This window comes from Gopherus flavomarginatus, chromosome 5 (genome assembly GCF_025201925.1).
Source record: "Gopherus flavomarginatus isolate rGopFla2 chromosome 5, rGopFla2.mat.asm, whole genome shotgun sequence".
Taxonomy (NCBI): domain Eukaryota; kingdom Metazoa; phylum Chordata; order Testudines; family Testudinidae; genus Gopherus; species Gopherus flavomarginatus.
Genome location: NC_066621.1, coordinates 20,801,942 through 20,821,532, shown reverse-complemented (window position 1 = coordinate 20,821,532; position 19,591 = coordinate 20,801,942). Strand labels below are relative to the sequence as shown.

The 19,591-nt window shown below is 47.5% G+C and overlaps 1 protein-coding gene across 1 annotated transcript in view; it reads left to right on the top strand.

The window, feature by feature from the left end:
- The window catches only part of RAB44 (RAB44, member RAS oncogene family), a 34,733-nt gene that overhangs the window by 13,390 nt on the left and 1,752 nt on the right, over positions 1 to 19,591 (top strand). Inside the window, exons 6-15 of the mRNA XM_050956113.1 lie at positions 989 to 1,135; positions 1,775 to 1,865; positions 4,305 to 4,400; positions 6,650 to 6,837; positions 7,800 to 7,848; positions 8,722 to 8,816; positions 10,751 to 11,982; positions 12,575 to 12,656; positions 13,667 to 13,781; positions 18,306 to 18,407. Of these exons, the coding sequence (XP_050812070.1) occupies positions 989 to 1,135; positions 1,775 to 1,865; positions 4,305 to 4,400; positions 6,650 to 6,837; positions 7,800 to 7,848; positions 8,722 to 8,816; positions 10,751 to 11,982; positions 12,575 to 12,656; positions 13,667 to 13,781; positions 18,306 to 18,407 (2,197 nt within the window). The remainder of the gene's footprint in view (positions 1 to 988; positions 1,136 to 1,774; positions 1,866 to 4,304; positions 4,401 to 6,649; positions 6,838 to 7,799; positions 7,849 to 8,721; positions 8,817 to 10,750; positions 11,983 to 12,574; positions 12,657 to 13,666; positions 13,782 to 18,305; positions 18,408 to 19,591) is intronic.

Below are 19,591 nucleotides of genomic sequence, written 5' to 3'. Positions count from 1 at the left end.
AGACAGGGTAGGGGCAGGGATTTAGGGGAAGGGGCTGGAATGGGAGCAGGGTGAGGGCGGTGCAGGGGTGAGGCCATGGATGAGTGTGGGGTCGAGCACCCACCGGGAACAGTGGAAGTCGGTGCCTATGCCCCAGTTCCATTCCAGGTCCATGCTGCTGATGGACTGTCACTATGGCTGTGGACAAACTTTTCACTGAGACATTTTGTCCAATGAAAACTGACTTTTTGAACAACACAAACATTTTTGTTTTGCTGGCAATCACCCAACTCTTCAACAGCATGAACAGTTTCATCCAAAAAGCTGGAAAATGTCAGGAAAAATTTTGAATGAGCAAACAAACATTTTATGTTGGAAACTTTGGTGGAAAAGAAATCCCATTTTTAACAAATCCAAATTCTCACCCTTGCCCATGTTCCCTATCCACAACCCTTTCCTCTAGCCTTCAGCAAAGTCCTTTAACAGACTTTTTCCAGTCTTTACAACCCATCTGTCCACCTACCACTATGGCAGTGATACAGTGGTTCAAGAGACAAATTAGCGATCAATATGACCTAAAAGAGCCACAGTCATGTGAATTCATTGTTTCATTTACTTTTTTTATATAGCTCTATGTTATTCTCACAGCAAAATGACTGACCAAGTATTCTACGACTGCTTAACAACACAGTAAGAGCATCCCAGCTGGTTAATTACTTAGATTGGTTAATAATTAAATCACACAGGGTTTTAATATCATGTGCTGCGAAGAGCCGCAGGTATTGTTAGGGGATCTTTCCCCACATCTAACCAGCAACTAGACCCCAAGGCAAAGATTCACCCAGCTATCACCAACAGATCAAATCAGGCTCCGACTTTGCTTAGCTTGCAAGACCCAATGGGATCTGAATGCTATTAAGCATGAAACATCCTAGTGTTTCATGCCTGAATGGACAATTCTATCATCTAGCCTGACCTCCAAACAAGGTCTCTTTCTCTCTTTCCTCAGTCAGTCAGAGATTTGGAGGCTGTGGGTGAAGCTCCGTCAAGACGAGCCTCACCTGTTGGGGAACTTGGAGGAGTTCTTGGCCACAATGACGCACCGGATCAAGGAAGCTCAGAGGGAAAAGGTGACGTTGGAGCTGACCTTGAACAAGTGAGTGGCATGGTGGGGCTGGCGTGGAAGGATCCGCTTCCACAGACAGAGCCTTACAGAAGGGGAGATGAGTGGAGAATGGGGCTGTGAGAAACAGAAACCAAAGGAAGGAGGAGCTGCTTTCAGCATTCGCAGCTCTGGGAGAATGGATGGCTGCAGGGGTTAATAATCAGCTAATAATTAGTGTAGCCTAGATCAGATGTTGCCAAGGCCTATTTGTTGGCCCATATGAAATGGCCTTAGTGGACAGATTTCCACATTTCAAAACCACCTCTGCAGCGGGTCCTTTTACTGCAGTAGTGAGACAAAGGATTCAGGGCCCGATCCACCCCCATTGGAATCGATGGAGATAGATGTGTGTCAGATCAGACTCTTGAATGGAGACTGAACGCCCCTCTTACTTCTGAGAGTGGCCCTGGCCCCTGCCAGGTTGAGGTTGAAGCCGGGTTGAGACAAGGGCAGTGTGGAAGAGGAGGAGCTTGCCCAGCTGCTGCCCAAGTTGCGCTGGTTCTGTAGGGAAAGAGAGGTCTCCAGGGCTAACGACTGGTCCCCTTTCACCAGTGCTACATTCCCCTTCAAATACTAGACCTGGTGTAAACAGACCCATATTAAAGCTGCCTGCTCATTCCCTTGTGCCAGACGGGTCACTGATCACAACCGGGAGGTGCAGAAGCTGTATGAGGAAATGGAACAGCAAATAAACCGGGAGAAGCAGCGCCTGCAGCATGAGGTGAGTTCACAACCCGGACAGGCCTGGTCACAACCAGCTCCCGTGCGTGGCAATGGACGGAGGGAGGTATAGTTCCCTCCTAACAATGGTGGTATTCCCTCTTTGGGGATCCTGCTGTGGGGAGGCCTCTCAACCCAAACTATGGGGTTGGGCTCGAGTGTTCCCCGTCTGGGGCTCAGGTCCATCAGCAGAGCAGTGCTCTCACAGCCTCTCTGGCCTCACGTTTGGCACATGGACTGGGAAGAACTTTGCAGAGGAGCTAGGGATTTGCTCAGGGCCGCCCAGAGGATTCAGGGGGCCTGGGGCAAAGCAATTTCAGGGGCCCCTTCCATAAAAAAGAGTTGCAATACTATAGAAAACTATATTCTTGTGGGGGCCCCTGTAGGACCCGGGGCAAATTGACCCCCTCTGGGCAGCCCTGGATTCGCTGCTGGGATGTGGCCAGCTTTGGGATTTGGCCTTTTCCATGGTATTTGACCAGAGGGTTGGACACAGTCAGACCTTTCCTGAGAAAGGGAAGAACAAAAACAGGAGCCAGCCAGGTGCAGGGGAGGGTCATCAGCTTCCCTGCTGGTTGAATAGCCACACCCACATTTCCTGAACATTTGCAAGGATGAGCTGGGGCTCAAAAATTTATCAAACCTCAAACCAGAGGATCAGCAGGATCAAATCCATCCACCACGAGTAACTGGGCTTAGGCCTACATGGTTCCCTCCTGGGCAGTCGTCCCTGACAGGTCTTGGCAGGGCAGGCAAGCTGCTCCATGTCCCCCACTGCAACCCCCTCCAACCTGTTTAACCGAAAACTTCCCCCAAGAATATACCTGCCAGAATAGGGGCCCAATTAAATGACTCTGCAGAGACTCACCAACCACTCCGCTCTGATGGGTTTGATCTAACCCCACATTCACCTTTTCTTCTTCATCTGTCCTTTGGTTTTTACCCTGCTGCCTTTCACTGCAAACATACCTGTTTCCTTCCACTCTCTGACCCCAGATTGTATCTGAATTCAAAATGCAGGGCAGCCTATTTATAAAAGGAGGCCCTCCCATGGGTGTGGTTATAGTAATTATGGGGTGGAGCTAGGGATTATATATACTGCTCTGATGCTGCCCACAGGTGATCTCAGGTTAGAAAGAGGGAAGACTCTGTTTACTAGCACTCAAAAAAAATCTCTCTGTGTGTTCACACATTCCTACCCTGTGTGTAATTTTTACAACTGTTCTTGGGTCTCCCGGATTTTGGGAGCCAGAATGTGACTTTGGGATTTCTAGAATGAACGGATTCCTCCTGGGAGGAGAATTGAGGACATAAAGCTGAGGATATTTTTCCCTCACCTCTTGTCATAATATGGAACCTATTTGCCTTTAACAAAGGTGGTACATGCACCAACAAAGCTTCCAGTGATTATTATTTATATCCCAACAGCACCTAGTGTCCCCAGGTGAGATCTGGGCCCCACTGTGGTAGGTGCTGTACAAACACATAATAAAGCAGTTCTGGTCCTGTAGTGCTTTCAGTCTTAATAGACTAGTGGGAGAAAGGGAGTGACATCACATCCTTTTTACTGGAGGGGAACTGAGGCCCAGGGAGATCAAGTGGGTTGCCCAAACTCAGACCTCAGATTTCCTGCACCTCAGTCATGTGGCATCATCACAAGAGCACCCTTCCTATTCTCTCTTCCACGACGATTTGTTTTCAGGGACCCAGCTCCACAGCACCAGTCTCTCAGCCCCCTTTGAGCTGGCTCTGAAGCATGCACCATTCCCGTTTCTGCTATGCGGTCTGACGTCTCTCCCCGCCCTCACCCCAGACACATATGTTAGTCATTCTTGGTGTTAAACGTATTGTTCAAAATCCCTCTGCAGCCACGTGGATAGATGGCCAACTAGACCCACTCTGTCCAGTTCTCCAGGCTGCCAGGGGCTTGCCATGATGGAGTGTTGCCACCAACCTGCCTATGAGGTCTAAGGAAGTGTAACCCCTGCTTGCTTGGAATGGCACTCTGTCCCCCTCTAATGGTGGCTGAAGCCTAGACCCCTAGAGCTTGATGAGCGTGCTACAGCCTTGGCTAAAAGAATGATGTATTTTGGCTCATGTAGCAGAAGCTCATGCATTTAGCTCCAGAGATCCAAGGTTTGATCCCCGCTGCTGACGCCCCTTTGTGGGTTGGCATTACAGAAACAATATTTAACTTTCAGCTTAAGATTGTGGATCAGATCCTCTGAGCTATGCCTGTGGCCCCTGAACATAAAGGGTGAAATTCCCCCCTTAGAGCTGTGCAGCTGCCCTGCTGAAATGAACAAAGCCATCAGGATTGCTCGGTGTACTGAGTTCCTAGTGTGGAGAGGATTTGTTACTCTGGGTAGCATCAGGGAATTGTCCTTGAGTGGCTGGTCATATAAAGAGACTGGCATTAACATTTCCTCTGTGATTCCAGAGTAAAGCAAGAAGTCACCTGCACACCACGGAGGTGCAGAGAGCACTAGACGTTGTGGATGGGGAAGTGCAGCGCTTGCTGGTGGTTCAAAGTGAGGTGAGATGTTCTGTGGCCTGTAGAGGACTCAGTTGAGTTCCTAGAGGGGCGAATGTCCACATCATCACAGTTTTGGGTGGCAGACAGAGCAGAGAGGGCAAGGACTGCATGGGCTGCTCCTCATGCAGCACAGCTCCTCTTGGCACCATGCTGAGCACTGTTTCTGTACTATGATGAAAGAGCAGCTCCTACTGAGTCACTCCACAGAAAGCATCTCCTGTGCCCGCCTCCATTAGCCCAGGCTACAAGTGTCACAACCAGATCCCCGGCCTGTTAGCTCAGCCAATCAAGTCCTGTTCCCCAGGCCCCTTTTATTGGAGCTGGTCACTGACAGAAGCATATGAATACCAAAATACCACATATTAACCCTTTGCTTGCTGCTCGAGTGTCCCAGCTATATCCAGATGCAATGCACTTGCTGTGCTGAAGACCATACCAGGTGTGCTTCTGGGTATGCTAAGCACATCCAAGCAAAAGGCACCTGCTGTGATGCTGAATATTCCAGGCATGCCTGAGCAAAGACACAGGCCATGTCTACATCTAAAATTTTGCAGCGCTGGTTGTTACAGCTGTATTAGTACAGCTGTATAGGGCCAGCGCTGCAGAGTGGCCACACTTACAGCAACCAGCGCTGCAAGTGGTGTTAGATGTGGCCACACTGCAGCGCTGTTGGGCGGCTTCAAGCGGGGTTCGGGGAACGCGAGAGCAAACCGCGGGGAATCAGGTCTCCTTCCCCGGTTTGCTCCAGTGTTCCCCGAACCCCCGAACAAGCAGGTCTCCTTCCCTGCGGTTTGCTGGGTGGTTCGGGGAACGCGAGAGCAAACCCAGGAAAGGAGACCAGCTTCGCCGCGGTTTGCTTTCGCGTTCCCCGAACAAGCAGGTCTCCTTCCCTGCGGTTTGCAGGGTGGTTCCGGGAAACGCGAGAGCAAACCGCGGCGAAGCTGGTCTCCTTTCCCGGTTTGCTCTCTCGTTCCCCGAACAAGCAGGTCTCCTTCCCTGCGGTTTGCTGGGTGGTTCGGGGAACGCGAGAGCAAACCCGGGAAAGGAGACCAGCTTCGCCGCGGTTTGCTCTCGCGTTCCCCGAACAAGCAGGTCTCCTTCCCTGCGGTTTGCAGGGTGGTTCCGGGAAACGCGAGAGCAAACCGCGGCGAAGCTGGTCTCCTTTCCCGGTTTGCTCTCGCGTTCCCGGAACCACCCAGCAAACCTCAGGGAAGGAGACCTGCTTGCTCGGGGTTCGGGGAACGCGAGAGCAAACCGCGGCGAAGCTGGTCTCCTTTCCCGGTTTGCTCTCGCGTTCCCGGAACCACCCAGCAAACCTCAGGGAAGGAGACCTGCTTGCTCGGGGTTCGGGGAACGCGAGAGCAAACCGGGGAAGGAGACCAGCTTGATTACCAGAGGCTTCCTCAGGTATGCTGGGATACCTGCTTATTCCACGGAGGTCAAGAAAAGCGCTGGTAAGTGTCTATATTTGATTACCAGCGCTGGATCACCAGCGCTGGATCCTCTACACCCGAGACAAAACGGGAGTACGGCCAGCGCTGCAAACAGGGAGTTGCAGCGCTGGTGGTGCCCTGCAGATGTGTACACCTCCTAAGTTGCAGCGCTGTAACTCCCTCACCAGCGCTGCAACTTTCTGATGTAGACAAGCCCACAGAGTTGTGCTTCTAAATGTACCAGACATGCCTGGGCAGAAGGTACCGGGTGTGATGCTAAACGCACCGGGCCTTGCAGTGCAGATCTCTGTTGCACAGTCTTGGTCTACAGATGCCTGTGGAAATTCCACCCACAGAACCAATGCAGAATACACTGCAAAGGTCTGCAGTGCAAATCGCCAGGGACATTTTCCCATCCGTTGCACCGTTACCCTCCTGCTGAGTTGGGGTACAATACTGGGAGGCTAGGACATTCCACACTAGTGAATAAAACCCAGGCCTTAACAATCAGCCTCACCAACTCTAACCAAGCAGAGCACTAGCTCCTGGGAGAAGGTAGAAGGTGGAGCTGTTTCTCCATTGTGTCATTAGTTTGGGACCCAGCCTTCAAGCCCTGTTTGAAACAGGAGTTGGTGCATTTTTTGCAATGGAGACAGGTGCCTTGAGCTGCGCCAGTTTACGCCAGTGGGGAACTTGGCCCCAGGGATTGCTCAGTTCATTATTAACAGGTTTCCACATATGCAGCTGGCAAATCTAACACCCTCCTGCTGGCTCCTTTATGAGTGCCTGAATCTGCCACCTCCTCTCTCCTCCAAGCTCGAGACCCAGTTCCACAGCCTCAGCACCAAGCAGCATGCTGCCACCAGCGAGAACCAGAGGCTAAAAGAAAACAACCAGGACCTGGAGAACCAGCTGCAGCAAATTCACATTCAGCTCCAGGAGACCCAAGGGCATCTGGGTGCTATGAGGGGCAGGGTATCTCAGCCCCACGACAAGGAAGAGAGGCAAGTACTCCTCTGTTCATTGGTGGTATCATTCCCTATGGGACACATGCCAAGAGAAAAGTAGTTTACTTATCCTGTGGCTAAGCTGAGGTCCATCCTCTCCTCAGAAGGTTCTCCCAGTGCTGGAGTAACTTGAATCCCCTTCTCTCTCATATAAGAGTCATTTCCACCTGAACACTGCTTGGGGGCTCACAAGAAAAGAAGTTTGTGGGTCTGAGTCCATATCCTAGGGGACAGGTCTCTACAGCATCAAGGGAGGCAGTGTTTCCTAGTGGATAAAGCCCTGGACTGGGACTTGGGAGACCTGGATTCTATTCCTGGTTCTGTCACTGGTTTGCTAGGTGGCCTTGGGCAAGTCACTTCACCTCCCCATGCCTCAGTTTCCCCATCTGTAAAAGGGGAATAATGATAATGACCTTCTCTGTAAAACTCTTTGAGATCTGTGGGTGAAAAGTGCTATATAAGAGCTAGGTGTTACCATCGTCATCATCACAAAACTAATTAGCTGCTTTTGGGCCAGTGTCAGCAGAGAGGCTAAGGGCTGAATAGACTTCCAGATCACATCTGAGGCAAGGCCCAGTGTGTGGGGAAGATGCTTGCCTAGCTGCTGCCCAGGCTGTACCTGCCCCGTGAAGAGAGCATTTTACCCCCTAAGGCTGTCCCCTCTCATCATTCATATCATATGTTCTACATATCATCTCATTCACATCATACGTTCTACATAACAGCCACTCTTCAAATACATCCCTCTTCCTTTCTGCACCGTCTTCTCAGCCATGCGCTGTGAGCTTCCTGTCTCCGATCTCACCAGCTGTCCCATCACAAGATCAGAACTGCTGCCAATGCAGACAGCAGCACCCTGTGGCAGAGGGCTCATAGTGCAAAAACAGCAGGGGTGTGAAAAGGCTTAGGCGTAGGAGTGGTACATTGTAATTCTTGCCACCACCTCTTTCTATTTGCAGAGACAAACCATTGGCTGAGGCGACCTGTGAGATCCCTCCGCCTTCCCAGGTATCTCATCTGTGCAGGGGGAGAATGATCCTGTTTTCATGCTACAGGTTACGGGGAGGGGATGGAGGTGGGGAGGATCAGTTAGCTTCTCCCTTCTCCCATGTAGCACTGCTTTTGCCTTCCACCTCAACATGGCAGCCTCCTCTCACACTGGCACTAACCCTGCCCTCCCACCATGCGAGGGGCTGACCAGCTGCAGTGGCCCCAGTACCACCAAAGACACTGTTTCAGCAAAGCCTTCTGGGGCACAGCCATGCTTGTGGTGGAACCTTACCTCATTTTCTGCATTTCTGAAACTAAGCAGTGTGAGGGATGGGTGAGGCCATGTAAGAGATGTACATTGCTCTGAAGTTGCAATTCCGGCTCTCAGGCCCACCCCCTCATCCCAGGCTCTAGGGCCTGAGTTGTAAGGTCAAAGCAATGTCTACACAGCTATTTTTAGCATCCTAGCCCCATCCCTGCTTGCACAAGGCTCTCTCCCAGATGCAGTGTAGACAGACCCATAAAGGGAGTCGGTGTGGCTGACTGGATAGGATCCTGAACCAGGGGAGGAAAGAGTTGGGTTCAATTCTCAGCTCTACCCCTGATGGGCTGCAAGTTGTTTCCCCTCACTGGGCCTCAGTTTCTCCATCAGTGAAATGTGGATGATGATACTGGCCACAGTAAAGCACTTGGAGATTGAGGGGTGAAAAGTGTTACGTAAAAGTATTTTTAGAAGGTCCATTCATCATAATCTGCCTACCAGAGGGACAGGATAAGAGAGTTTATGCTGCAGAGAAAGGGCTGTAGCCAGCACAAGCACAAAGCGATTTTTCCTTTTAAGTTCCCGCACCAATGATGTTTTTTCTCTCCCTTTTCCCTGGCTTGTTTAAGGAAACTTTGAACAAGGATAAAATGTTCTGCTCTGAAATGTATATTAGACTTGGATCCCAGCAGAGCGATGATACACCAGACAGCTCCCGTCAGCCGTAAGTGGCCCAAATGGAGGCGATTTGTTTAGATAAGGCAGGATCAAAGGAGTGATGATTACCTCCCTGGTGATACCTCAGTCCTACTCCATGACATCTATCATGTTCCTCCCATGTGCTGAGGTTCTACTGAAACCCCAGTGGGACACTGTGTTGTACCTAGCACATGATGTGAGGGAACGTTTTGCCCAATGTATCTCATACGCTGAGCAGCACTGGAGGGGCATTTTTCCCTGATGTTCCTTGTATTTGGAGCAAATCTAGAGGGGCATTTTGTGCATTGTATCCCAAGAGAGAGAAGGGTGATATTTTGGGGGAGGGTTTTTTGGTGGTTTCTGCATTGACTCATGTAAGATGCTGACTAAGTGGACAAAGCACCCTTCCAGTAGCTAGTCCACAGAGTCCTACTGCTGCCACTGGACAATGGGGTTACTCTTTAGCCCAAGTGGTAGAGGCCTGAGAGGTGGTGCTGAAAAAGTTCTATCCCCACTAACCCCCCAGCACAGGGCATTGTTAACTTACCTCCTTACCTATCTAGCAATCTCTCTGCCAACCTTTATCCTTTACAAAGCTCGGTTATTTTAATTGGATGCCCGTGATCATCCCTTTCTGCTGTTTTACCTTTGCATCAAGCCCTCATCATGTTTTACCGATAGGCCTCTTTATCAGTGGTTTGGGCCATTTACTTTTCTTTTAATCTCACCCAGTGCACAAGGGACTAAACAATAATCCCTCAAGCCAGGTGCAATTGTTTTTATTGCTGCATTAACATACATGAGGAGCGAGTAAGATGCCTCTTACCCCCCTGCTTTGCTCCACATGCAGGGTGGGAGGTGAACTCTGCAGATGCACCTCTGAACTCTGGATCTGCACTGACCAGGGGCAGCAACCAGGGGTGCATAGAAGGGTTGGGCATGTGAAGGGGACTTTTGGGTTGCTGGACTTAAGAACCTGAGGGGAAAAAGACACTGCCCAACCTAACTGAGGGGGGTCTTTACTTATGGTTTACGTTTATGAACCCTGTTTGTGGTGGTTTTGCACATTAACACTGAGTTACTTCCTTCCTTTTATTAAAAGTTTCTTTTCTACATTCAGATGCTATGCTTGCAAGTGGGGAAGTATTGCCTCTCAGAGGCGCCCAGGGGTGAAAGTAACTTACAGGACTTACCGGTACTGCGGAGTCCTGAAGGGGGCATGGCCTCATCCAGAAGAGGTGTGGCCTCAAGATTTAAAGACCCTGGGGCACCGGCTGTGGCTGCGAGCCCCAGGACCTTTAAATCAACCAAGGGCTCCCAGCTGAAGAGGTGGCTGGGAGTCCCCGCCCCCCAAGCTCAGGGGCAAATTAAAGGGCTCTGGGCTCCGGCCACCGGGGGTAACCCTGAGCTTTGCGGGGCTGGGGCAGGGATTTAAAGGGCCCAGAGCTCCTGTCGCTGAGGGGAGCCCCGAGCCCTTTAAATCCTGGCCCCAGCCTGGCTGCCAGAGCTGTGGCTGGGATTCAAAGGGCTCTGGGCTGCCCACAGCGGTGGGGAGCTCTGAGCCCTTTAAATCTCAGCCGCCCTTTCAGAGCCCTTTCAATCCCCACCATGGAAGCCGATGCGGTCCAGCACAGCGTACCGGACCGGACCAGCTTACTTTCACCTCTGGAGGCGCCCGGGGTGATGGGTAAATTTCCCAGGTTACTGGGTGAGGACTCGAGCTGGTTATGTGTTGAATCGATGGAAAGGAACCCCTAGATATTGAACCTGGCCCTGGCTGCTGCTGGATCCACCCGGCAGAAAGTTAACATACAAGCACGGCATGCCTGCTCTCTGATGTATTTCACAGCACTGGTATAGTCCATAGAGCTCAGTGCAATGTAGTGTGTTCGTGTGTCCATTATGGCCTTACTTTCTCTCTCCTGCACATAGCATATGCCATTGTGTATTATTTTGCAGGGTCCCGTACGGTATTTCATTTGGTCCTGAAGCTGATTTGGGACAGAGGACAAGAGTGATCTCCATAGAAGAAGACCCCTTCCCAGAGTTTATGAAAAAGGGAGAGGCATTCTTCCAGCAGGAACTTTCAGGCCAAAGCTCTTTGCTCAGTGAACTGAATGATGCAATAGCAGCTCTGAACAAGGTGTCTGAACCACAAGTACCAGGGACAGATGACCTACTGCATGGGGATGCTTCTTTACAGCCAGCCAGACAAGGTGGGGATTCTGAGCAAAGAATCAAGCAGGTCAGAGATTCAGAGCATCAGGTGCTCTCAAGAAATGACAATGAACCTAAGGCCCTGCCTGAGGCACTTTCAGTCCTTTCGACCAGTCAGGCTACATCCCAAAGAGAGGCTCTTAAACAGGGACCAACTCAAGCAGAACCTCACACACAGGAGGTGAAGCAGGCTTGGGCTTCTGAGCCAGCAACGCATGATCTGGCTCAAAAACTCACAAAGAAAGAGGTTGTTTATGCAGAGGTACAGCCCCCTGCTGTTTCAGAGCCAGCAATGCAAACCACCATTCACAAGCAGAACCCGCCAGAGGGAGGTGTTCTCCTGCCAGGTGTATCGCAGCCTGGCATTACAGAGCAGGCAGATGAAATTCAGAAGTGGGTGTCAATGAAGAGAGATGTGGTCCTTGCAGATGTGTGGTCACCTGCTGTTTCTGAGCAGGCACTGCTGAAGGAAAAGCCTCCAGAAATGAAAGTGCCAGAGAAGATATTTGAGCAGAGAGAGACACCAAAACAGGAGACACCACCAACTTATTTCCCTCATGTGGGAGCCCTGCACAAGGCAGGTGTAGAAAATGAACAAGGAGAAGCCCTTCTCAGAGCTAGCCAGCTGGGGGATACACTCCAGGCCAAGATGCAGCCCCAAAGCACTGGGAAACCAGAAGCAACACGGGCAGAAGAAACAAGAGGAGACATGGATATTTTTCAACAAGAGGATAAGCAAATTAGCAGTTTGAAAGTGAACGAGGATGCAATCCCCAAACTGGGAGGCCAGGGATACCAAGCTAATGTGACACCAGAGCAGCCAGGAGGAGCTGCTAAAGGCACCACAGAGACCTGCCCTGATCCAGACCATCTTTATAATGTGTTGTTTGTGGGGGACTCAAATGTTGGCAAAACATCGTTTCTGTACCGGTTACACGAGGATTCCTTCAACCCAAACCTAACTGCTACTGTAGGTAAGAATTCCACAGCTTCCATTAAGCATAAATACAGTCCTGTAGGGACATAGGACTTGCCCTGCCAAATCAAACCAATGATGGATTAAGTCAGGGAATCCAGGAGTGGCCAATTGTTGATGCATGAGAGGAAGGTGAGAGACACACCTCCACATATTTAAGATGGATTTGTAGAGATATACCTTGAGCTTGGGTACGTTACCAATCTCAGGCCCCAATCCCGCAGTCTGATCTGTGCATGGGCTCTCACTGGACTCTGCAGCAGCAAGGGGCTGGCTGTGCGGATCGGACTGCAGGATCGGTGATAAACATTAAATAAAGTACCTGATCCATTGTACAGGGGGGCAATGGAGCAGAAAATCTCCCTGGTCCATGAACCGGTTAGCAGAACATGCTCAACTGTTACTCTTATTAGTCATCACAAAACTAACCAGACCTTTTTAAAACCCAGCCACTATTCTGGGATTTTAATCTGAGAAGAGACTATTGTGATCATCTAGGCTGGCCATAGAATATCACCCTGTCACGCCTGCCCCATGTCCATATCTCATGGCTGAATTATACTGCATTACAAATGTGCTGTATGCCCTAGGAATGGATTATCGGGTCAAAAACCTTTTTGTGGACAACAAGTGCTTTGCTCTACGCCTGTGGGACACGGCTGGCCAAGAAAGGTAAGGCACAGTGCTATATATACAAAAAAGAATGCGTACAGGAAAATACAGCTTTGGATAAGGAAATCCACATAAATACATGCTCACACAAGACGTTTGAAAGGATAAAGTCCAGATGAACAATAAACATCCAAGCTCATTGGGGCAGGACTGAATTTAGGGAGACATTTAGTCCCCAGGGCTGTCAGTAGGGCCCCTCTCATAAGTACTGAAGGCCAAACCTCGGTACCACTCAACTCAAGGCAAACTCCTGCTGATGTCAGAGAGGCCAGAATTTGACCCTAAATTCACAGATATGTGCATGTGTATCTACTTAGCATATCAGGGTTGGAAGGAACCTCAGGAGGTCATCTAGTCCAACCCCCTACTCAAAGCAGGACCAATCCCTACACAGATTTTTGCCCCAAATAGCTCTCTCAAGCATTGAGTTCACAACCCTGGGTTTAGCAGGCCAGTGCTCAAACTACTGAGCTATCTCAACATATACACATAATATGGAGTGTGTGTATTTACTCTATTTATATATGTATATACCTAGACACAAATATCTGTATGTATTTTGTGTGTTTATATGTATATGGTAAACACAAAATATAATGTGTGTGTATTTACTCCATGTGTATGCATATACACATACACACATAACTATAATTACCTGTTATCTATCTATAAACAGATGCACACACAGTTAAGGCTTTGCAACACTGTAATAAATTTTGAAATTTATTTCTGCCAAAGCTTTGCAAACCCCTGCCCATATTCTCCCCCAGTTTCACTTATCTGTCAAACTTTGCAAAATGGTGTCTTTGCTTCACACCCTTGCAGGAGGGAATATTTGCATATTTTTGCACATTTGCATTTTCAGTTTTGTTACCATGGTTTTGCACAACCCCTACCTGAAACACACTTTGTATGTACTTGTGGGTTTTTTTATACCTCTGGATTGCTGTTAAAAATGGTGCAAAAAGAGTAAGTACCTAAGTGTAAAAAGCAAAAGTGCTTTCTGACAGGTACCATAGCATCACCAAGCAGTTCTTCCGAAAAGCTGACGGAGTGGTGTTGATGTATGATGTCACTTCAGAATATTCCTTCGCGGACGTGCGGTACTGGCTGAATTGTATCCAGGTAGGTATAATGGGTGAAATCCTGGCTCCACTGAAGGTAATGCCAAGACTCCCAGTGACTTCAATGGGACGAGGCTTCCACCCTATAATTCTTTATGCTTTATTAGTTCTTTCTATCTGAGGATTTCCAAGTACTTCACAAACATTAATGAACTGAGACTCATTTCTCTCTTGAGAGGTAGGCGACTATTATTATCCCCATTTTACAGCTCAGAAACTGAGGCACGGAGAGGTAAGGTAATATGCCCGATGCTGCACAGTGAGTCAGTGGAGCACTGTGGCTAGAACTCATATCTCTGCTTTAGCTACAAAACCATCTGGCCCATGTGAATGCTGTAACGGAATCATGATGGGCACAGGGCCAGATCTGTAGCTGGTTTAAATCAGGATAGCTTCATTGAAGCGACGCCAATTTACACTATCAGAGAATCTGGCCCAAAGAGTCTACATGTTTCTTCACTCTGGCTTTCCCTTCCTTTCATGAGGGTGGGTGTTACAGACCATATTCTGCTCTCTGTGACAGAAGTGTAAACTCAGTGATGCTGTTGTCTTCAGCTGAGTTACTCCAGATCAGCGGCCCCCAAACTGTAACAACCCATGAACCCCTTTCACTAAAATGTCAAGTCTCGCGAACCTCCTCCTAAAAATGAATATTTCCAGGGATTTTCTCCTTTACCTGAGTATAAATTATAAAAAGCCGTAATCTTGGAAATATAAAAAAAAATTATGACATGCTTATTACACACTATTTATTATTAATTATTATTTATCATTACAGTATTTTTATTACATTATGAAAACTCCTCCAAGATCTCACTTTCGTAGCTTGTATCATTTTGAATAAGCCTGTTATAAGACAAGGCTCCTATGTTTCATCAAGGAGTATCAGATGTGAAACAGCATAAAGGTATTTAAGAAGCCAACTCAAAAAGTTCCTCCTACACAAGCATTCAGGTCTTGAGCAGTCCAGGCAAATAACGCTCATTACAACAAAGCTTAAACTTGTTCTTCATAATAATTTTAAAAACAATACTAGCTGCCTATTTAATTTTAAAAACAGCAAAAAATATCCACCTCCCTTTCCATTTCATATAAGGAGTCTTGAAGTTTAAATCTCAGCGTGATAGATACGCTTGCTTTGATCTGCTTCTCTCTTGAAAGTCCAGGGGCTCTGGGCTGCTGGCCCCGTGCTGCCGGCCCCGTGCTGCCTGGGGTCCCTAGGGACAGCTCTGTCTGCCATTAGGGATTTTTTTTCTTCAAGAACCCCCTGTAACATTTCATGAATCCCCAGGAGTTCACGAACCCCAATTTGGGAACCACTGCCCCAGATTAATCCCTGTGTGATTGGAATCTGAATTTGGCTGGGTAATAAATCTCCCCTCCTTCCTGGTTTTAAATGCACTAAGTTCAAGATAGGTTCTTCTGGGATGGCTACCCTGGATGATACAGCTGCTGTCAGAGGGAGTCCAATGGTAGGGTCATTGGATGCTCATTATTGCACTGGCTTGCTCTGTCTCATACATGTGTCTACACAGCAGGCGGGAGGTGTAATAGCCCAGCTTGAGCTAGCACCTAAAATACCAGCATGGCCACGGCAGAATGGGTAGGGGCTCGGGCTAGCCACCAGAGTACAATCAGTCCTGCCTGACTCCTTGGATACACAGCCCGAGCCACCATAGCCACACTGTTTTTAGGCACTGGTTTGAGCAGAGCTAGTGTGTACAGGTCTACTCACGCTGGGGATTACATCTCCCAGTTGCTGTGTAGACATACCGAGAGACATAATGCCATAGCCTAAGGAACTATTTAAATATCTCTACGAGGCATAACCAGGAAATATGTCTGTCTGTTCAACTAGGAGAGGTGGTGAGCTTTAAGGTACGTCTCTACTGCAAAAAAGGAGTGTTCTTAACTTGAGTGAGACCGGCAATGAAGCCATGGCAACTCGACTTTGAACTCTGGGCTTGAATTCATGCTGCTAACCCAAATTAAAGCCGAGTTGTCATGTCTTCATTGCTATTTTAATCTGAGTTAGCTAATGTGGTTTAGTTAACCTGAGTCAAGAACACACCTTTTTTTGCAATGTAGAAATACTCTTAGCTGTTGAGTGGGGGACTGGAAACAAGGACCCCTAGATTCTATTCCCAGCCTGGTCTCGAACTTGCTGTTTGCCTCTCAGTGAGGCAATGCCCCTTTCTGTGCCTCAGTTTCCCAACTGTTCTATGGGAGAGGGAGGGTTGTGAGGCTAAATTAATTAGTGCAAGAGGCTCTGAGATCTTTAAATGCTATATTCTTAAAAAGAAACACGTAGTCATTTTAGAAGACAGGACCAAATTCTGCCCTGACCTAAACATCATCAAACCCAACTATACTCAGCCAGGTTGATTGGGGGCAGAAATCAGAGCAGAACTGGGCCACCTATATTTTATGAATCATGTTTAGGATGACTATATTGGTCCAAGAAAATAGTCAAGAGAGGAACAAGGGCATTGGTACTGGGACTATTCATTTTTTGAAAAAGACATAAACAACCCACGTACTTGATGCCATGAAATTTTATCAGCCCTCAGTATCATTATCTAGACAGAGTCACCCATGATGTAATCCCCATCAAACATACTGGAATGACATAAGGAATGAATTCGACCCATGTCTTATGCTAAGCTAGGAATGCAGATGGAAGAAACATTTGTGAATTTCAACCTATGCGGCTGTATCTGGCCAGATCCTCAGATGGTTTTAATTGGTGTAACTCCATTATGTCAATGGAGCTACACTGATTTACATTATTCTGCCACATGAGGGTTGGGATTTGCAGTAGCAAGTAACTGAAGAGTGGCAGAGTCTGTCTTTCATGTCATAATAATATCAGAGGGGTAGCCGCGCTAGTCTGGATCTGCATCTGAGGAAGTGGGTATTCACCCACGAAAGCTCATGCTCCAAAACGCCTGTTAGTCTATAAGGTGCCACAGGACTCTTTGCTGCTTTTACGTCATAATAATACTAGCTCTTATATAGCACTTTTCATCCACAGATCACAAAGTGCTTTACAAAGGAAGTCAGTATTATTATCCCCATTTTACAGATGAGGAAACTGAGACACAGCGAGGGAAAAGGTTACCCAGCAGGCCAGACCCTGGAATAGAACCTAGGTCTCTTGAGTCTTAGTCCAGCGCTCTAGCCACTAAGCAAAACTGTTACATCAATATGGGCCAAATTTTGCCCTTGACCAAACACCCACAGTTCCCACTGAAGTCAGCTGCAGGCACCTACATGAATATGAGGGCTAAATTGGCCTTATCTCTTATGGGGACAATGCAGTGGTTGCCAAGATGGGTGTTTTAAGAATTCCCTGTAGAACTATACCACTGACAGCCTTATTCTTGTTTAGGGAAAAGTTTCACGGTTTCTTTAATAACCATGAAAGGTCACAGCCTTGATTTTGCATCTCATCCATAAGCTGGCTATAACTGAAGCAGGTGGAAATTTTTCAGATTTTTTTTTGACAATTGGCCACTGGCATTGGCCACTGTTTAAGAAAGTATACTGGGCTAGATGAAGCTTTGGTCTGACCCAGTATGGCCATTCTTATGTTAATTAATAGCCTTTATTCTATCATTCATTTATTTATTTTGTAATAAAGGTTCATTTTTTCTATAGTTTGCACAATATTTTCCTGATGTTGTTTACTGAAAACATTGTCAAAATGGCTATCAACTCTTTTTTGTTTTGATTTGGGGGAAATGAAGGATTTTGAAAATGATTTCTGCAGTTTTTTTTTTATTTAAAAAATTGCAAAAAAAAGGTTTTTTGTTTTTAAAGAAAATGGATCAGCTTTGAATCCTGAGGAATGGAAACAAAGTCAGTTTTTTCATTAAATGTTTACATTAATTTTTCAATCTACTCTGGGGTCAGTTGGAACTATTTTAACAAACTTCCAAGGGAAGTGGCAGATTCTCCATCTCTTCATGGCTTCAAATCAAGACCAGATGCCTTTCTGGAAGAGATGCTCTATCACAGGGGTTGGCAACCTTTCAGAAGTGATGTGTCGAGTCATCATTTATTCACTCGAATGTATGGTTTTGCGTGCCAGTAATACATTTTAACCTTTTTAGAAGGTCTCTTTCTATAAGTCAATAATATATAACTAAACAATTGTTATATGTAAAGTAAATAAGGTTTCAAAATGTTTCAGAAGCTTCATTTAAAATTAAATTAAAATGCAGAGCCCCCCCGGACCTGTGGCCAGGACCCAGACAGTGTGAGTGCCACTGAAAATCAGCTCGCATGCCGCCTTTGGCACGCATGCCATAGGTTGCCTACCCCTGCTCTATCATGTAAACCCAAGCCCCAATAGACCAAATCCATGCAGGTCAGTGGGGTTACTCTAGGCTTTGCCCTGATGTGTTCAGAAGCTGTGTAGGGTTATGATTTGAAGAAACTGGAGATCCCATTATGGTCAATGGCAAAACTTCCACTGACTTCACTGGGGCCAAGATTTCACCACAACTGACCTGCTTCACAGGAAGGAGCAGGAGATGGCGTTGTCATCCTTCTACTTGGTAACAAAACAGACTGTGCCGCAGAAAGACAGGTATCTACTGAAGAGGGTGGACGCTTGGCTAAGGTATGTGAACAGATCTATTGGAGTTTGCCATCCATTTAAATTCTTTCACCATCCTTAGTTGGGGGTCGGGGGGTTAAAAGAATAAAGCAAAACCAAGGCTATAATTAAGCCATGATGACTGACAGGATAGGCATTTCCTCCCATTAATGATTAGTGTGGGAATTGAGGACCTGAGGCAAAGCAGAGAGCCCTTAACTCATCGGGCTGGTCATTAATTGCCAGGAAATGACCACAGAACCGTATCTTGTGCCCTCCTGCACCTTGTGTTTTTGTCTCCTCCTGCTGGCCTGTTTCAACTCAGACCATGATCTGGCAAGCTATTCCCTGGCCCTCCTCCACTGAACTGAACCCCAGCAGAGCAGCTTATAGGATCAGGGCCTCAGGCTTTAACATTTTTGAGGCAGAGAATCTGGCGCAGATCCTCAAAGGTATTTAGGTGTGTAATTCCCTTGATTTCCGTGGAAATTAGGCTCCTACATGTCTTTGAGGATCTGGGCCTGTCTGTACCATAACATGCCAGGCACCTCTCCAGCACTATGTAAACAATAAAACATAAAGCAATTACTGACTCATCCCTTTGGAAAGATGCTTTATGTGTCCAAGCACTGATTCTTGTAACAGTCTGTGAGATGGACAAGTATCGCTCTCCTCATTTTGCAGAACCTGGGACAGAGAGATGAGGTGACTTACCCAAGGACACACAGCAATTCACTGGCAGAGCCAGAAAGCATTCTAGCTGCCAACTCTGTGTTCAATCCACTAGGAAGTGCTGCCTCTGTGTATGTCTATAGCATGCCAGACTTTCCTTTGCCGTTAAAGATTAGCACTGAAGCTGCTGGGGAAGCTGGGTTTCATTCTCAACATTCCCATAACTTAATAATTACAATGCACAATTTTATTCACATATGAATTCTGTGCCACAGCAGCAAGGAGACCCTCTGGGCTGTGCATTTCCAACAGATCACCACCTTTCCTCGCGTAATTAGTCTCTCGTGCTTTTTTAAAAAATCCTATACAAACCATGATATTGCTCCAAATGCACCGACTCCCCCATCTTTGGTTGTTTGATGATTATCTGAGAAAAATCACAACCCTTGCGCTCCACCTGTTTTAAATCTATGCAATCTATGGCTTGAACCTACCAAATAGTTTTGGAAGGGAAGTGCATTTGTGTGTGCCTTCTT